General features: G+C 46.9%; 1 protein-coding gene across 12 annotated transcripts in view; it reads right to left on the bottom strand.

Moving 5' to 3' along the window:
* The window catches only part of LOC121464774 (transformation/transcription domain associated protein), a 102954-nt gene that overhangs the window by 70978 nt on the left and 13325 nt on the right, over positions 1 to 18651 (bottom strand). For 10 of the 12 annotated variants that reach the window (XM_041677859.1, XM_041677865.1, XM_041677861.1 and 7 more), the window contains exons 7-22: positions 17776 to 17832; positions 17479 to 17604; positions 15611 to 15688; positions 15359 to 15447; positions 14134 to 14230; positions 11805 to 11943; positions 10812 to 10890; positions 9251 to 9485; positions 7818 to 8184; positions 7635 to 7732; positions 6494 to 6688; positions 5755 to 5946; positions 4805 to 4970; positions 4021 to 4277; positions 1322 to 1522; positions 90 to 241 (exon numbers count right to left, since the gene is read on the bottom strand). In XM_041677859.1, coding sequence (XP_041533793.1) covers positions 90 to 241; positions 1322 to 1522; positions 4021 to 4277; positions 4805 to 4970; positions 5755 to 5946; positions 6494 to 6688; positions 7635 to 7732; positions 7818 to 8184; positions 9251 to 9485; positions 10812 to 10890; positions 11805 to 11943; positions 14134 to 14230; positions 15359 to 15447; positions 15611 to 15688; positions 17479 to 17604; positions 17776 to 17832 — 2528 coding nt within the window. The remainder of the gene's footprint in view (positions 1 to 89; positions 242 to 1321; positions 1523 to 4020; positions 4278 to 4804; positions 4971 to 5754; positions 5947 to 6493; positions 6689 to 7634; positions 7733 to 7817; positions 8185 to 9250; positions 9486 to 10811; positions 10891 to 11804; positions 11944 to 14133; positions 14231 to 15358; positions 15448 to 15610; positions 15689 to 17478; positions 17605 to 17775; positions 17833 to 18651) is intronic. The other 2 variants (XM_041677862.1, XM_041677868.1) reach the window with 1 other exon arrangement.

Genomic DNA, 18651 nt, shown 5'->3' with positions numbered 1-18651 from the left:
CCCACCTGAAGGGACCCAATCCTAACAAGCTCCCAGAGAGTCACATCTGTCCCTCACTTCTGCAGGAAGCTGCTGGCCCGAGCACGTACTTGGGGTGTGCCAGCAGCTGGTAGAGCGCATGCTTGTTGTCCTCCAGGCTCATCATGGCCACCAGGAAGCACCTGATCACCTCCCAAGCCTGCCTCCGGTAGTAGGGCTCTGTGTTGGCACTTTTCAGGCAGTCCAGGGCGGTCTCGATGGCCTACGACAAAAAGCACAGAATAGATAGTGTGCACTGTTGCTGTCTTCTGGGGAGAGCCGAGCAGGACAACAGTTAACCAGGCAACCACAAGCAAGAGTTCTGAAAATGGAGACAGTAAAGAAATCTGCATGGCTGCAGATAAAATGCAATGGTGCACAGTGACTCCAGCTTCAATAGTTCACTTTCAAGCATGTGTCCATGTGTGCATCTGTCTATTGCCATGTATATGTTGAGTCCAGGTGTCCAGAGGTCACGGTGACTGATCCTTTAGAGCTGGAGTTATGGGCAGCACCACGGATGCTGGGACCTGAGACCGCAGTCTCAGCAGTAGTAGCAAATGCTCCTTACTGCTCAGTCAGCTCTCTAGCCCAATTTGATGCTTTAACGACCATCGGGAGACAAGTCGTCAAAAAGCTCTGGAGGGTCCGGTGAAGCAGGCTGTCATCTCACACCCCCAGCTGGATCTGAAGCTCATGAGTTTTTGGCAGTACACATGCTTGCCTGCCCTAAGGGTAGAACCTGAAAGATGGCTTTTTTATGCTTTTACTTCTCTTTAAAGAGAAGGCTATTCATCCACCAGCTCCCTGCAGACCACACGTCTGCATGAAGACATACGAGAACACAGAGAAAGAGATAGCGACAGAGAAACACAGAGGTACAGTTTTACACTAACTCATTTCCCAAGAGTCAGGAAGGAAAACGAGGAGGGTTAGGATAAAAACACAGGAGAAAACTGGACCCTGGTATACCAAGGGTAACAGACAAAGATCTACTTGAGTTCTCAATGGCCCTGGAAATAAGGCCCAGCAAAATTCTAAGAGACCAGGAGCTCAGGTTGAGTTGGTCACTGGAAAGAATTCTATCCACACAAGGATCCTAAATTCCTGTGTAACATTCCACCAGCCCACGAGCATTATGCATTCGCCAAGCAAACCACCATGTAAATTCCCGCCCGGGCTGAGTGAGAGCCCCTTCCTTCATCATATGCTCATGCATGTAGTATTGTATATTGAGACCAGTCTTCTCAGAGCAATACTTGTTGAGGTATCTCATTGGTGCCTCCCCACTTCCCCACTTTACCTTCTCCATGGGAAGCTGGAGAGAAGCTTTGCAATCAGAGAACTCCACAGTAATGCTTGGGCCTTGAACTTCAGTCACAACATAGTGCAGCTTCTGAGACTCCTTCAACATCTTCCTGTTGCTGCCGCCAAACTTCCCAAGCACACGGTAGGCTACGTGGGAGATGCTGTCTGCAGGGTTGCGCAGTGTGCGCCACAAAGCCTAAAACATGAACGGACTTTCATTGAAAGCTTGGCCAGGCAGCAAGTGCAGAGTTTATGACCACAACTCTAAATGGTTAGATGTGAGGACTCTTCTTCCTGCCTCTGTCCCCTTCCTGGGGAAAAGCAATGTTTATACAGTCTTGTTTTCCTCCAGGAAGTCCTGTGTCTTTACTAAACACACAAATAAACATACATATTTTGGTACTCTTTTATACAAAAGATGACACAGGATAAAAAAGCAAAGGGTTGGGGCTTGAGAGATGGCTCAATGGTTAAAAGTACTGACTGCTCTTTTAGAGAACCTAGGTTCAGACCTCAGGCCCCACATGCTGGCTCACTGCTCTCTGTGACCCCGTCCCTCCGCAGGCACTGCACAAATGTGATGGAAATATACATAAGCAAGCACTCAGACACATAAAGCATGTGACTCTTTAAAATAAAAGGCTCGAGAGCCAGTGAAAAGACACAAATCTCAGGCATGAAAAACTTACTGAACATTCTTGTCCTGTGTTTTTTTTTCTTCTACTTAGAAACATGATAAATAAGTAATTCCATTAGAGGGGTCCCTGAGAGTCAGGAAACTAAAACAGAACACAGCCACAAGGGCCGAGCTATGTCCTTGAATATATACAAACTTGACCACACCTCTCCTGCTCAGTAAGCCTTGGCAAAGGACAGGGAGGTCGTCATGTAGTTGGTTTAGTTTCTGCCAAAATGTTTATGTAGACCTTGTCGCAGTCCCAGAGTGGCCCTCCCTCCACATCCAGGCCATCTTTAGAACCCTATGTTAGGGTTTTAACACAACCAATAAAATAATGGTAACATGAGCTGGGTGTGTTGGTGCGTGCCTTTAATGCCAGCACTTGGGAAGCAGAGGCAGGTGGATCTCTTAAGTTTAAGGCCAGTCTGGTCTACAGAGTGAGTTCCCAGGACAATGAAAGCAGTTATGCAGAGAAACCTTGTCTCGGAAAACAAAACAAAAACCACAACATTAGCACATTAGAGACAAATAAGCGAAGACTGCATAAAAGCCCACTTGGCTCAGCACTCCTGTAAGCCAAACCTTTGTTCATGATAGCATCTGAAGCAGGACTGCGGGGTTAATTAAGCTCAGGTGTGCTCTGTACGGCACACACCTGGACGGCCTGCTGCAGAACACTGCATACATGTGCTCATACATCCCCTCGTCCATGAGTTACCCACGTCTCAGAATGACTGCTATTCTTGTTTTAAGTCTACTTCCTTAACTTCTATCACAATACTCAATGTGAGAAACCAGCAATATTCAAGCTTGACATGAAATCCTGGTATACTTCCTTCCATCAAGCAAAATCCATTTCTCTCATGCTCTTGCAAGTCAAACCACTGAGGGTAGCCTGTAAGGTCCCTCTGCCTCGGGGCGGGAGGGGAGGGATTCTGCTTCTTAGCCAGGTGAGGGTTCCCCCAAGACTCAGAGGGTGGATCAGGAGAGACTATAGTGCCACTTGTCTTGGGGGTTACTAGACCCCCCAAAACTAAAAGTGACCTTTAAGCTTTTATGTGAGGGTTCTCGTGGTTAAGCAAACTGAGGCCCAACACTACCTCAGTCCCAGCAGACACTTGCTTCCCCTTCCCTGGCCACCCATACACACTCAGGTAAAGATGAGCTCTGCTTTCCAGAACCGACAGCACAGCTCTCAGGGCCAGCTCTGCAGTCCTCCCATGACAAGTGGGCCCCATGCCAGCATCTCCCGGTGTAGAGAGACCAAGAGATAATCTCAGACCTAACACCAGGGCAGGTGTTAATCTTGCCTCCAAGTCCATGGTGCGGTCCCTCCAATCCAGCATGTCTAGAGGTCCCTGTGTTCAGGAGCTGCTGAGTCTCCACCACGGAGGGCTAGCTGGGACCCCACACTAGGAGGCAGGCATAGAGAGTCCCCCTGCCACCAGTGACTGCCAATCCCATCAGAATCACAGCACAAAGTGAAAAATGAGGATACTTAACCCCTGATTGGGGTGGGTGTTGAGACAGGGTTTCTCTGTGCAGCTCTGGCTGTCCTGAACCTCACTCTGTCGACCAGACTGACTTCAAACTCAGAGATTGGCCTGTCTCTGCCTCCTGAGTGCTGGTACTAAAGGTGGGACCCACAACTGCCCAGAAAACCCTGATTTCTAATAAACAAAACAGCCCAAGACTTCAAAACAACCTTGTAGTATCTGTTCTTTTTCTTCTGGGCTGAGGTGGGGCACCCATCAGCTTCCATGCAGTTTCCTCATTTTACATGAACCTGAAAGTCTGTGCGGATTCTGGCAGGTTCTTTCTGGGAGCAGCAGCAGTCATACAGCACCCACACCTTCTGCCTTCACACTGGGGCTTATGGAGACCACACCAGCAATAACCCTTGGGAAGTACATCCCAGGGCCCTGCAAACAGGCATCACTCTGCCTGAGTCCAGTGACTCCTTCAGACTGAAGAGCTGAGGCCCCCTGAGGATGCAGAGGTGGAAGAGCACTTACCTGCATGAGCTCTGCCCGCACAGGTTGAATGTGGTCATAGAGGAAATCCGGTTGCAGGTTGTCTACACACAACTCCAAGGTCCTCAGTCCTTGGCTAACCAATGTCTGAGACCCATTGAGGGCAGACACCAAGGGATCCATCAACATGGGCAGATAGGGCAGCAGAGAGCTCAGCCGCACGGGCACTGTGAGACACAGCTCCACAAAGAGGTCCTTCATGTGTTGCTTATGCAGGCCACTCTGCAACATGTTCAGGCCTGGAAAGAGGTTGGAGGGGCTTGTTACTTCCCTAACGCATGCAACATCAGCTGTACAAATTCACAAGTCACTGTTAAACCTGTTAACTGCGTCCATGGCCCCTTTCACTGTGGCAGCCGAGGCTGTGGGTAGTTCCTGTAGGTCATCCAATATTTTTATAAACATCCTATTACACTTTTGTGATGTGTTTAGGCAAAGAGAAAAGAACCAGGCCTGACAGCAGGAGGAAATCAGCCTAAGGAGGACTAAGTAAGACCAGGGTAAGGCTGGACACGTGGCTGAGCAGGAACAAGGGCCACTCAAGGCATACTGTGGAAAATTCAGTATTTTACACTCCACACCATTTGTACAGAGTAACACTGCAAAAATAATGTTCACATGACAAGTCCTATGTGGTTTGACTGTAGAAACTAATGAAGCTAGTTTTTAAATGGGGTGAGCTGCCCAACTCCCACCCACCTCCCATGAGCTGTGCCTGTTTTAGCCTAGCATTAGTGAGTCAGAAGGTTGCACACGTTGCACTCACCTTGGAGGAGGTTTGGGAGGAGAGGCAGAAACTCCTGATACAGGAGGTCATGGCTGCCACCTCCTATGGAGCGGAAGAGGGCACGGAGCAGGAGGAAGTAGTTGTAGGGCTCCTTGGCGGTCTGCGCCAGCTCCATGGAGCTGTTCACGATCTTGTGCAGGTGAGGCTGTGCAGAGAGAAGGCAGAAGGGTGAGCACCAGTGAGGAGTTTCCACGCCCTCCAGACGAGCGCTCACACACCACTGCCATCAGCAGCGTGAAAAGGTTATTTCAAATGAACAAAAGAACAGAACGACCAGAGTGGTTTTGGCCATCTAGCTATGAAAGATCTACTTAGGTTCCCAGATACAGTTACCTGAGAATGGAATTTTTTTTTTTTAGGCTGTTGAGATGGGGCCTCATGTAGCCCAGGCTGGCCTCAATTGTGCTAAGTAGCTGAAACTGCCTTGATCCTACTGCGTCTATCTCCCAAGTGGTAGAACTACATACTAGTCCGTGATTCTGAATATTCTACTGTCACCTGGCAGAGAAATCAAGCTTTCCACAGGAACACCTAAACTGCTGTTGGCATGTGGACCTTATCTGTGTCACACCAAACTTAGAGAGTGTTTTACACATGTAAAAATGGAGTTACTGTAATTTCTGTTCAAAAGTGGAAACAATAAAAGCCCCAGGCCCCTGGTGGCTCTCAGAGGAAAGTGCACAGTAAGTACCTTCAGCACCCCAGTGGGCCTAGAGCGAGGCACACAGTACCTTCAGCACCCCAGTGGGCCTAGAGCGAGGCAACATAGTACCTTCAGCACCCCAGGGGCCTAGAGCGAGGCACACAGTACCTTCAGCACCCCAGTGGGCCTAGAGCGAGGCACACAGTACCTTCAGCACCCCAGGGGCCTAGAGCGAGGCACACAGTACCTTCAGCACCCAGTGGGCCTAGAGCAAGGCACACAGTACCTTCAGCATCTGTTCGTTTTCAGCTGCAAACAGGGACACTGATCCAAAGACCAACTTGAACAGCTTGAGGTACAAGTTGGAGAGTTCCACATTGGAGCCCATTTCTGGCAGCCGGTCCAGGAGGTACTCCACCAGGATTGTGGCAAACAGAGCCGAGGTAGTAGGATTTGCCAAGAAAGAGTTGGCAACAATCTGTCAAAATAAGAAACACCTATGACAAAAATAATCCCCTTCCTCACTCAAAGCAGCTGCAAAAGGTAATGAGTTTCCAAACAAGATCCACATGGGCAGAGTGCTGAGGAAACCATCACCTGCCGCCACAGGCAAGCTGGCCTCCTATCAGAGCCGAGCATCTGCTCACCTCCCAACACTGACAGCCTGCTCTTTACACCCATTAGCTTCTACTCTTGAAAGGAGCCTGCCTGCCGCATCCGAAGGCTTGAGAACTTTCTAGAACATCATTGCCCAGTATTCCCCTACAAGCACATCCTTAGGGACAGCAATTTATTAAAGTGGATGAATAAACACAAGCATATACAAAAAAGTTTAAACTGAGAGAATATAAAGGGGCTGACAAGATGGCTCAGCAGGTGAAGGCAACCACCTCCGTGCCTGAAACCAGAGTTCAAGCCCTGAGGCACATGGTTAAAGGACAGAAAACTCTCTCTCTCTCTCTCTCTCTCTCTCACACACTCACACACACACACACACACACGTTAATAGAAAATGAAGTTTATACCTGAAGAGCGTAATTTTTTGAGATCCTTTCCACCATGTAAGGGACCGTAGTCTGGAAGATCTCCTTGAACGTCAGGGGGTTCATCATGGTGAAGACTCCAGCGAAGTGCTCCAGCACCTCCTTCTCTTCTTTCATTCGCACAGTCTGGCAGTTGGCTACTCGGATGTACGTCTGTCCATTTCCTGCGATCTGGACCTAGAATGGGCGAACAGCCACGGCCGTTACAATGGAGCAACTTCTATTGTGTATTATTTCTTCATAAAATCACAAGTTATATATGTTTTTTTTAATATTTATTTATTTATTATGTATACAATGTTCTGCCTACACGTACCCCTGCAGGCCAGAAGAGGGCACCAGGCCTCATTACAGATGGTTGTGAGCCACCATGTGGTTGCTGGGAATTGAACTCAGGACCTTTGAAAGAGCAGGCAATGCTCTTAACCACTGAGCCATCTCTCCAGCCCCAAGTTATATATGTTAAACAAGGCGCTGAATTCAACAATAAAGATTATCCTCCTTCTAAAAATCTGTTCTTGCCTCAATTTCGAAAAAGAAGAAACTAGGTGTTCTCATCAGGGAAGAAAAAAAGAGAAAGAAAAGAAAAAACCACAAGTAAGAGGCAACTCAGAGGGTAGAGGTAGAGCCATCTCTCCAGCCCCAAGTTATATATGTTAAACAAGGCGCTGAATTCAACAATAAAGATTATCCTCCTTCTAAAAATCTGTTCTTGCCTCAATTTCGAAAAAGAAGAAACTAGGTGTTCTCATCAGGGAAGAAAAAAAGAGAAAGAAAAGAAAAAACCACAAGTAAGAGGCAACTCAGAGGGTAGAGGTACCCGACGACCACCACTTGATAATAAATAAGCCCGTTATCCCTTAAATGGCTTTTGTCAGAGCATTTCACCACAGTAACAGGAGAGGGAATTAAACGCCAACATGCAGTCATGATTCCCAGCACCACATAACTGATGATGCATGTGTGCGAGCCCGCAAACCGCAAAGCTGGGCAGGTCACGCAACAGAAACAAACCCAGATGCATCCAAACTGGGAGTAAACACCAAAGGTTTGTTCCATCACTAGCACTCCGTCCTAAGGGCACCTTCCATCCGCAACAGCCCGGTTTGCAGACACTTCATACCTGATAAATATCCAAGGCTTGCATTGCATACTTCACAAGTTTGATGTAAATCTGAGTTTCTTTGGGTTGTAACTGCTTGTTAGGAATAAACTGAGCTTCTAGAAGAGAGAGACTACATTAAAACCTGGCAAACACACCAAGCTAAAAATGTTGTTGGTCCAAATAGTGTAAGAGTAGAATTACCACCAGGTGCTTTACATGACGTTATGCCCCACGTGATGGTCTTGACGCCGCAGACCAAGGTTTTCACCAAACTCCGGCAGTCTGTGACTTGGAATGTCTGCTTATCTTCCTTGTCCTTTTCTCCTTGTTTTTCAAATGGGGGCACAGGGGCTGGGGTAACTGGGGTGGCTGGGGTTGGGGGCGGGGGAGGAGGGGGAGCAGGGGTAGGCACAGGGGCTGGGGAAGGTGCTGGGCCAGGGGCGGCAGGGGCCGTGGGCACCCCAGGCAGCGTGGCTTCTGTAGCTCCCAGTTCAGATTGAGGCTTGCATTTCTTAAAAATGGCTGAGAGCTGGTACCGGGCAATAGTATGGAACTTGAGGACAAAAACCTAATGGCAAAAGAAATTTGGGTCAAGGGAAGGAGTTAAAAGTTAATAGGCAAACATCTGAAACCACGTGATCTCATCCTGTCCATCACCACAACAGACAACAGAAGGGGTGATTGCTCAGTCTGAAAAGTGCCTGCCTTGCAAGCAAGAGGATCTGTGTGCAGTTCACAGAACCCATGCAGCAGATCAGGGTATGGCAGCATGCTCTTGTAAACCCAGCTCTAGAGAGGCAGACAGCAGGGATCCCCAAGGCTGGCTGGATAGGCAGCAGAGGCTACAAGGTGAACTACAGGCCAACAAGACCTTGCCTTAAAAACACACAAAACATGCTGCCGAGATGGCGCAGCTATGAAAAGACGACACATCTGTCCAGAGGACCTAAGACCCATTTCCAGCACTCACGTGGGATGGAATGAGCTCCATGGGACTCTAAAGCCTCTGGCACACATGAACACATGCACTACACACACATTAACACATGACTAAAATTTAAAATCAAATCTTTAGAAAACAGAGCCAAGCAGTGATTGGACATGCCTTTAATCATAGCACTTAGGAGGCAGAGGCAGGAGAATCTCAGCGAGTTAGAGGCCAGCCAGCCTGATCTACAAAGTGATATCTAGGAAAAGGAAAAGAAAAAGGAGAAAAAAAAACAAAACATATGATGGGCCTTGAGGACATCTAAAACGGCTCTGTGGTCGAACACACATTTGCACAAAGGTCAACAGCCGCTGGTTTCTGAGCTGGGTGAGCAGCATCCAGTTTTGATCAAAGACTGCTGGAGTGGCCCTTCAGTGCTATGGAAAACCCTTCATCCCTCCCCCAGACACTAACTGGAGTATCTTCAAGCTGCTCTAACTCTCAGGGCAGCCCTGCCAGACAGATGCTGACCATCCGAGACTGAAGAGAAGCAAACAGAATAAAAGCAGCTTCCGAGTATGACTGCCGGCAGCAGGAGGACCCAGGATTTAAACAATGTGGCCTAACTCCCAAAGCCAAACTCCTATCTGGCCACCTCAGTCGCCTACATTTAATAAAACTCAAGATAAACCAAAGCAGTAGGCACCTCCAACATCCGCATTAAGACATCTCTGCCGTTGCCACTTTCCTGCTCACTCTTGGAGCGGATGCAGTCCACCAGGTTCAGCAGGAGTTTGCAGGACATGGTTTGGATGCTACTGGGCAGGGACTCATCATCGATGTTCTTGGCAAAGAGCTGGACGGCGAGGGACAGGTCACTGAGAGGCAGGTGCTGGCGAACGTGGTGTACAAGGTCAGCAAGTGTGCTGTAAGCAAGGGGTCTGCAGGAAGAGACGTCACTGTACTCCCTGTAGCCACTGCTGGGACTGCAGTGCTAAGGGAGGAGGATCCAGCATGGCCTTAGTGCCCACCCAGACCCTTGTTCCTCTCCCAGCTGCTTAACTGAAAGGCCCAGTCTGTCTTGTCGTGTTTCACTCTACATATTGAAAAGCTGATTTTAACCCAAGTTACAAAGTTCCTGACATCGCTGGCTTTTTTGGTGCTGACTTTAGGAGGGAGGAAGGGTTAGTTGGCTTACACTTTCAGGTCACAATCTATCACTGCAGGAACTCAGGGAAGGAATTCAAGCTAGAGTTTGAAGCAGCAACAATGGGGAACCCTGCCACTGGCTCAATCACTCTGCTTTTAAACAGCTCAGAATCACCTGCCTAGGGTTGGTGCCACCCGCGGTGGACTGTGCTCTATTAATTAGCAATCAAGAATGTCCCATAAATTGACCATAGGTCAATCTGACAAGAGCAATTCTTCATAGAGGTTCCCTCTTTTCAAGTAACTCTCTAGATCAGCTATTGACAGTTGATGGGTTCTTGGCAAGGATAAATGTTCTCCTGAAGGCAACAGTTCTCAACCTGTGGGTCAGAAACCCTTTGGGGTTGAGAACCACTGCTCTAGATGATGGCAAATCAACAACGACTAACCAGGAAAATGCCTAAATTTGTTTGTGTGCTGGGTGGGGTCTACTGTTCAAACACCAACAGTGAGCCAGGCGTGGTGGTGCACACCTTTACTCCCAGCAGTGTGCCAGGCGTGGTGGTGCACACCTTTACTCCCAAAAGTGAGCCAGGCGTGGTGGTGCACACCTTTACTCCCAAAAGTGAGCCAGGCGTGGTGGTGCACACCTTTACTCCCAACAGTGAGCCAGGCGTGGTGGTGCACACCTTTACTCCCAGCACTCAAGAGGCAGAGGGAGGTAGAATCTGAGTTCCAGGTCAGCCATGGTTACCTAGCTACACTGTCTCAAAATATTAACTAGTTGACAGGTTAATGCTCTGTATGTTATGACAATGTATTTAATATCTCCTGGGCTATTAAATCATACAAACCATCCACTAACTTCTACACCTTGGCACAAGTGCATGAACACACACATACAAATAAATTCCAAAAATGTTTAAAGAATTGTTTTTGTCGTTGTTTTTAAAACAACCTAAGCACTCCCACACGTCGAAACCTACTGCCATTCTAAATTCAAGAGGTGAGTAGGGCCCAGCGGCCTGCCTGCATTAGAGCTCTCCCATCATGCAGGTCTTCCTGTCCCTGGATATCATGCCAACCAGGCCTGCATCCTGGGTCTAACAATGCTGTACCTGAGCGTCTCCCGTGCTGTGTATCCAGAGCCAATCAGGATGGATTCATCAAACAGCTTGTCCATGCAGGGTATGAACTCTAGAAAACACGTAAGAACATAAAGGACTTCACAAACCTTCCACAGTGGTCAGTCTGTGGTCTGGTAGGTGAAGAAAAGGGCATAGAAAAGACTAGAAAGGCACTGTGAAGTGGGATGTTGGCTCTCCCTGGGCCACACAAACCACCTGCCCACAAAGACACGGTCAGGGAATGTTTGTTGTTAGAGAACTGACCAAGATGGGCTGGAGAGACGGCTCAGCCATTAAAGGTTAGGCTCACAACCAATGACATAAGAGAATGAACCAAGACTATGAACAACAAGCACCCAGGACATTTAGGTTCTGGAACAAGACTGGCATACAGCCAGCTTAGTTCTAAAGTAAAGCACATGTCATGCCTCTGGCCACCTGCAGTTTCTCATCCCAACACACACACACAATTAGTAAAATAAATCTTAAAAGGGAGGACAAAAGGGTGTGGCGGTGCACACCTTTAAGACCAGCACTTGTGAGGCAGAAGCAGGCAGCCTGGTTTACAGAATGAGTTCTATGGCAGCCAGGGCTACACAGAAAAACCCTGTCTCAAAAAACAAAACAAAACAAAAAAAAGCACAAAAAAGAAGTTGGCTCAGTAGAAGACATGTGTTCAACTCCCAGAACCACATAGCAGCTCACAATTAGCTCCATTCTCTGGATCTGACGCCCTCTTCTGGCCTCTACAGACAACAGGCACATATGTGGTGAACAGACCTACACAGATCCAAGTTAACACACACATATATTCATGTATATAAAAGTAAACAAAAAAAAAATTAAGGAAATGCAAAAATTCCAAAAAAATTCCAAGGCAGCAATAAAGAAAGAACAGACATGCCAAGACCATGTAGAACCTCCAGGAAGTCTCCAGGCCTTGCACCGAAGATGGCATGGCCTTCAAGGAAGAGCTAGCCTTACGGTTTCTCAGCTCCGTGGTGAGGATGTGCTTGGCAGCAATGAGGAGCTCTTTCCTGAGGTGTGCAGTCTCCGCTGGGCAATTGGAAAGCAACTGGAGCATGCCTTTCACCATCTGCTGAGAGTACTTGGTCACTAGCTCCTGCCACAGCAAGGAAGACAACAGTCATACTTCAGTGGGAGGCAGCAGAGATAGGAAGTTCGTCCTATCACAAATCGTTAGGCCTAATAAGCAAGCACCACCCAAAATGTTTTAGTGTGTACGCGTGTGTGCACAGAGCCGTGCAGCCGGTGTCACCCTGAAGGGAAAGTATGACAACATGGACAGATAGATGGCCTTCCACATGGTCTAAGTGTGGATGCAGCATTTGTATTGCTCTATTGATTTTGAAGTTTCAATAGTAAATATGCATTATTTCCTTATTAGAGAGAAAACAGATGCTAAAACCTGTTTTAAAAAATATTCGGGGCTAGAACGATGTCTCAGAGGTTAGGGGCACTGGCTGCTCTTCCAGAGGACCCCCTTTCAGCTTCTAGCTCCCATGATAAGTGGCTCACAACCACCTGTAACTCAAGATCTAGAGGACCCAATGTCCTCTTCTGCCTTCCACAGGCAGGTACACACACATGGGCACATCTTTTTAAAATAAGCAAATGCCAGGCATGGTAGCACTCAGGTTTAATTCCAACACTTAGGAGGCAGATATCTGTGAGTCCACCCTGATCTACCTAACAAGTTCCAGAAAGCTACACAGTAAGTCTCTGGCTCAAAAATCAGTCAGTCCTCTCTTTTAGAGTTTCTTCTCTGTGCAGCCCTGACTACTGTCTTCGAACTCACTTTGTAGGTCAGGCTGGCCTCGAACTCAAGAGATCTGAGTACTGAGATTAAAGGCGTGTGCCACCACAGCCTGGCTCAGTCAGTCCTCAGTGACAAGAGACTGGCTAGGGCAACTCTGAGGAGCTTTAAACATCTTTTTCTGACTCAACACTAAGGAACAAAACCTTCATTTATTTATCTGGTCATGATGGTCAATGTCCACAATCTTGCACTCTGACGATTACAGATGATGGGTTGAAGACCAGCCTGGGCTGCATAGTAAGACTATAATCTAAAGTGATTTTTATCTTAAAACAATTGTGAAACCCTTACAGAGTTCCACGCCAGCGGAGACCCTGTCTCCAAAAATAAAATGGCTGAGAAACAAATTCTATTCCAACAGATCAGAATTACATTTATGCCACACTTTAGAACAATTGTTGACTGCCCACACAAAAATTTTATTTAAAAATTACATAGCTTGCTGGGTGGTGGTGGCACACGCCTTTAAATCCAGCACTAGGAGGCAGAGGCAGGTGGATCTCTGTGAATTCAAAGACAGCCTGGTCTAGAGAGTTCATCTAGAGAAAGGAAAAGATCCACATCTCAAGAAAGGAAAAGATGGGTTTGGGGGAGCAAGATGGCTCAGGAGGTAACAGCACTCGCCATGCAAGCCTGGTGACCTGAGTTAGGTCCCAGAACCCCTTAGAGGAGGAAGCAGAGAACCAACTATACACAAATACACAGGAAAATCTTAAAAACAAAAACAAAAACATGGCCTACTAACAGAGTCAGGTCCCCTTTCTCTTTCCTACTGACTTCAGAGAAACAGTTCAGTCCTGACATCTCAGCACCCCTGCCTAGTGAAAGACAGCAGACATGAGTTCAGACACCACCCTGGAGAATACGACTCCACTTACATAACAGAAAAGGCAAATCTATGGCAAAATAAAAAAACACAGGCCAGGGTTTCCCAGGAACTGGAGATGCTAGGAAGAAACTGACTATAAATGGCCATGAAACTTCAGGGGGACAGAAACCATCTATAAATTAATGCAGTGACTGGAAGCAATGGTCAATTCAAGGACACATGCACAGAAAATCAATTTTGTTTTATGTAATAACAAAAACAGGGTGTGGAGAGAACTCAGTGGCTAACGTCCTGGCCATGCAAGACAATCAGGTCAGATTGCCCAAACCTACATAAACTCTGGGTTGGCATGGCAACAGTAATTCCACCGTTGGAAAGTAGAGACAGGACCCCGAGCACGGTACCGACAGGACTAACCATACAATGAGCTCTGGGTTTGATTTTAGAGACCTTGCCTCAAAAAGAAGAATGCAGAGAGTGATCTAGAAAGATTCCCTACACCAACCCCTATTCTCTACACATGTGCATGCATTTATAAACACACATATACACATGTGCATCACATACAAATACACACTTACTCAAAGCAAACACACATACACATGAAAGGAAAAAAAAACAGCAAATCAAGTCCATGAACTTACCTGGTAAATTCTGATGATATAGGCTAAAAATGACAACGTTTTGATCTGAGCGGCAATGAAGTCAGCATACAGTTCCTTGTTGTAAAGCTTATGTTGCCTGGGCAGGAATTGAATACAAGTCCAACATCAGTCCTTTAGTGACTTGGAATTAAACACCTAGAGAGACTACTAAGTCTTGAAGTTCCTTCATTTCCAGACAGACCACAGCACCACCGCAGCATAAGTGCATCTACTTTTATGCAGTTTCTAAACACATGAAGGGGACTGGAGAAAAGGCTCAGGGGTTAAGAGCACGTGCTGTTTACAGGGAACCCAGGTTCCGTGCCCAGCATCCATGATGGACAGCTCAGAACCTCCTGAAACCATAGCTCCAGAGGAACCTGACGCCCTCTTCTGGCCTACATGGGCACTGCTCTCCTGTGCATATACCCACACATAGACATATTTTTTTAAAAATGAAATAAAAATCAAATAACACAGAAGTTCTAAAAGGCCCAAATCAAACCACACCACAGCACTCCTAATGTGGACGCCCATCCTGCATCATCTACGTTCCTCAGGGCACCTGTGTGCTTAACACAAGCTCTGGGAATGGCTGGAGACGATCACTCCTCAGATGCTCCTCAAGGACCTCACAGCCAGAGGGGCTGCATATCAGCAGAGGGTGTCCTTAAGAAATGCTATTTGGTTTAAGACAAGGATGGATCCAGTGGGCCTGTTCCTCCTCAGCAGGGAGCCCTAGAGGTCACACGCTGTCAGCTTTCTCAAGGAACAGTCAGAACAAGCAATGCCTAGGGACACAGGGAACTTCTAAGATGAGAGAAAACAAACTCCCAGAGCATGTTTTCAACTAAGAGGCCCAGGACTTGGCTCAGCAGCTAAGGATACCTGCTGCCAAAATTGACAAGCTGAGTTCAACTGCTGTGACTCTCAAGATGGAAGAGGAGAACTGACTTCTGCAAACTCACCTCTGACCTCTCCAGCACAGCATGGGCATGCACACACTCACACCCACAGAACACAGATAGATAAAACTTCACAAAAAATTGTAAAAAGAAACTAGAAAAATCATAGCCGCCACCACTACGTCAATAGGAGTTTAAATAAGTCAAAGTGCACAGAGTGTGTTTAAACAATTGTCACATCTCAAGAATAGGGCAGTAGCAATCACTGGCTGAAGAAAGCCCTGTGCCGCCAGCTCTGCCACGGCCTGAGGAACCCTTACCTGGCTTGTGCAGAGACCTGGATGGCGATGGTATTCATGATCAAGGGCACAAACTCGGCAACAACATTGTGGATGTTCAGTTTGTACAGCTGTAGGAAACAGCAAGCGCAGTATTTTTACATTCATCTACCATGGAATGATCTGACAGACCACAGAGACCATGAGCATTGGGGTTCCCTGTGCATCTGATTCGCTGAAGGAAACTAGACATGAATTTTCACATGAAAAAAAATGGTTAAGGGGTACACGTACCTGGTACATTAGTACAACAATGATGGGCAGCTCGGCCAGGACTTTCAGGGAAAGTGATCCTCGGGGAATGATGGAGTGCTGTGAGATGCAGAGAGGAGAGGTAACCGTCAGTACCAACAAGGACCACAATGAACACAGACACCGACACATCATTGCAAGTATCGGTGGAGGACCCAAGCTAAGTCCACAGAGTGCTACTTCATAGATGGCAAAATCTTGGGGAAATCCAAAGAGATTCAAATCACCCAAGAAATTTGGGGGCTGTGGGTATTTCTGTGAGATAGGAAGCCTGGTTTGGAGATAAGGCCTCCCTACTCTTGTTTTATCTCCTGTCTCTGCATTCTAAATGCTGGGATTGTGAGCATGCAATACCAGTCCCAACTGTCTGGTTTTTGAAAGAGTCTGACTATGTGACCCAGGCTGGCCTTGAACTCACTACTTGGCCAAGGTGAACTTGTAACTCACAGCAATCCTACTGCTTCAGTCATGTACCATGTACCTCAACATCCAGTCTCTTTTTCTTTCTTCCTTTCTTTTTTCCCCCCCGAGACAAGGTCTCATAATGTAGATCAGGCTGGCCTTAAACTCAGAGGTCCACCTGTCTCTGCTTCTTAAGAGCTGGTAGTAAAGATGTGTGCTACCCAGCCCAGCAACACACCCAGCTTTTAAAGCCAATATCTGACTTAAAAGGACAAGAAAAACTTCAAATGTCCAATTTAGCCTACAGGCTTTATTTGATATTTATATGTAGAAAAATGCTTATAGTAAATCCAGGAGAGGCTGAAGGAGCTTCTTCAGGACTCTTAAAACATAAAGACGGGCAGAAGCACACGACCAGTAAGCAATGGACTGAGCTCTGCTTGAAACTCAGTTTGGTTCTCCTCAGCACAAGAGGAAGTCTTGACTCAATACAAGCACAAATGCTAAAATGCCTTCCTGTGGGCCGTCACATGTAGCCCAAGCTGGCATCCAACTTGCTATGCACTGAGGAGTCTTCAACTGACCCCACACTTCCCTAGTGCTAGGATCAGAGGCATGCGCCAGCGTGCTCAGTTGTCCAAAGACTGAGGATAGAGCCCTGGGCCTTCCTCCATGCGTGCAGGCAAGCGTCCAACAGACACATGCCCCTAGCCCCAGAAAAACATTCTCAACTCAGCCCCCAAAATGAGTCATGGCAAAAGGTCACCACATCTCTCCTACGTGACAAACAGCACTCATATTACCTCTGCAGAGTCCAAGACACAGATTTCCAGATAAAAACTGGAAAAACAAGGTCGAGGGGAAGGTTCACAAACTTTTACAGAGTCATCAAACCAGAGTGGGGCTGAGGACCATCTGGGTCTTCTCTGGCCCAGAGAACTTCAATTTTACCTATAGTTTCAAAGGACTTCTAGCAGATCAGAATCTCTCTGCCCCATGCCTAGCCTGCTACTCTTGACAGTAAGAGACCTCAGTTCCCTTGGTAGGCTAGTCTTTTTTTGTTTTGTTTGTTTTTCAAGACAGGGTTTCTCTGTAGCTTTGGAGCCTGTCCTGGAACTAGCTCTTGTAGACCAGGCTGGCCTCAAACTCATAGAGATCCGCCTGCCTCTGCCTCCCGAGTGCTGGGATTAAAGGTGTGCACCACCACCGCCTGGTGGTAGGCTGGTCTTTACAGCCAAATATCACCAGTGCCCAAGGGCTCACCTTCACCACCTCCAAGATATAGGGCAGGACCAGGCTTGTGCCTCCAGGTAAAGAAAAGAGGAAAAAAGAAAACCAAATGGTCTAAGTTAACTCATTTCCCCCTTTAACAAATAGAGAAGCCACAGATTTGGAAAGAGAACATGAAAACGAGACAAGGCTGTCACCAGGGAGGGAGAAACACCCACCGTGCGTGTCTCGCTGTCTTCCCGCTCAGGATTGACCTTCACAGCAATTGTCGTGATCATGCCCACCATCTCTGGTGGAGGTACTGTGTTTTCAGGGATCCCCTGAGGATTCTCAAAGTAGCGGTTCTGCACAGAAAGAAGACAATAATGGCAAAACAGTGTGCTTGTCTTTAGTATTACCTACCCTAGAACCAGAAACCCACCCCAGTCACTTCTTTAACTAAACCTTTCCAAACACACTTGGGACAGGTGTTAAATAAATATAAGCAATAAACTCAAGCTTTAACACAAACATACCACAACTTTTGGAAGCTCCTTGTAAATCTGTTTCACAAAATCCAAAAAGTGATGAATCTAAAAACAAAAACCAGAAACGCTTTGAGAACATACTTATAGGGTCAGTGACAGCTCAGGGGATACAGGCACTTACCATTCAAGCCTGACACCTCACTGAAGACATGCCTGAGTTGTTCTCTTTACTCCACACATGTGCTTAGGCACACTCACCACCACCACCACCCCACAAATACCCTTTGAATGATATTAAAAGGTAGGAACTACCAGGCAAGATACAAATGGGCAATGGACATAAACAAAGCAAAGCAAAACACAAACACACACACAAAGAGGAAGAAAAAAATGAGACCGAAAGATACTGATGAATAGAAACCAATTTTCTATCTCAGAAACAGCCGAGGGATAAACACTTAGAAAAGGCCATTATGTGCTCTTAGAAAACAGTGGATTGTGGGTTGGCTGCTCTCACAGAGGAACCAGACTGGATCCTCAGCACACAAGTATCTGGCAGCTCACAACTGCCTATGTAACTTCAGTTCTGGGAGATCCAGCACCCTTTTCTCATCTCAGATGGCAACCACACACACACGCTACATCCATCAAGATGGCATACGTGTATTTTAAAAATAAAATGAATAAACACATGTGTAATTGAATAAACACATGTTTGAGATGATTCAAAAATAGAGACTCTTATACTACCAAGTGAATCAAACCAACCATGGTTCCCAGAATCAGTCTGAACACATGTGAAGCATTGGAACTGTACTCTGACTCAGTAACCCCACTTCTGCAAGCCTAGTTAATTGAATAATCTGGTCCATAAATGAAAAATATTTGGCAATAGCCATTAAGAAGAAAATTTGAACTGGGCAG

Source organism: Microtus oregoni, unplaced genomic scaffold (assembly GCF_018167655.1).
Source record: "Microtus oregoni isolate MIOR12 unplaced genomic scaffold, Mior012 000029F_ref0000214, whole genome shotgun sequence".
In the NCBI taxonomy this organism is placed as follows: domain Eukaryota; kingdom Metazoa; phylum Chordata; class Mammalia; order Rodentia; family Cricetidae; genus Microtus; species Microtus oregoni.
This window is presented reverse-complemented; position numbering and strand designations above follow the sequence as displayed.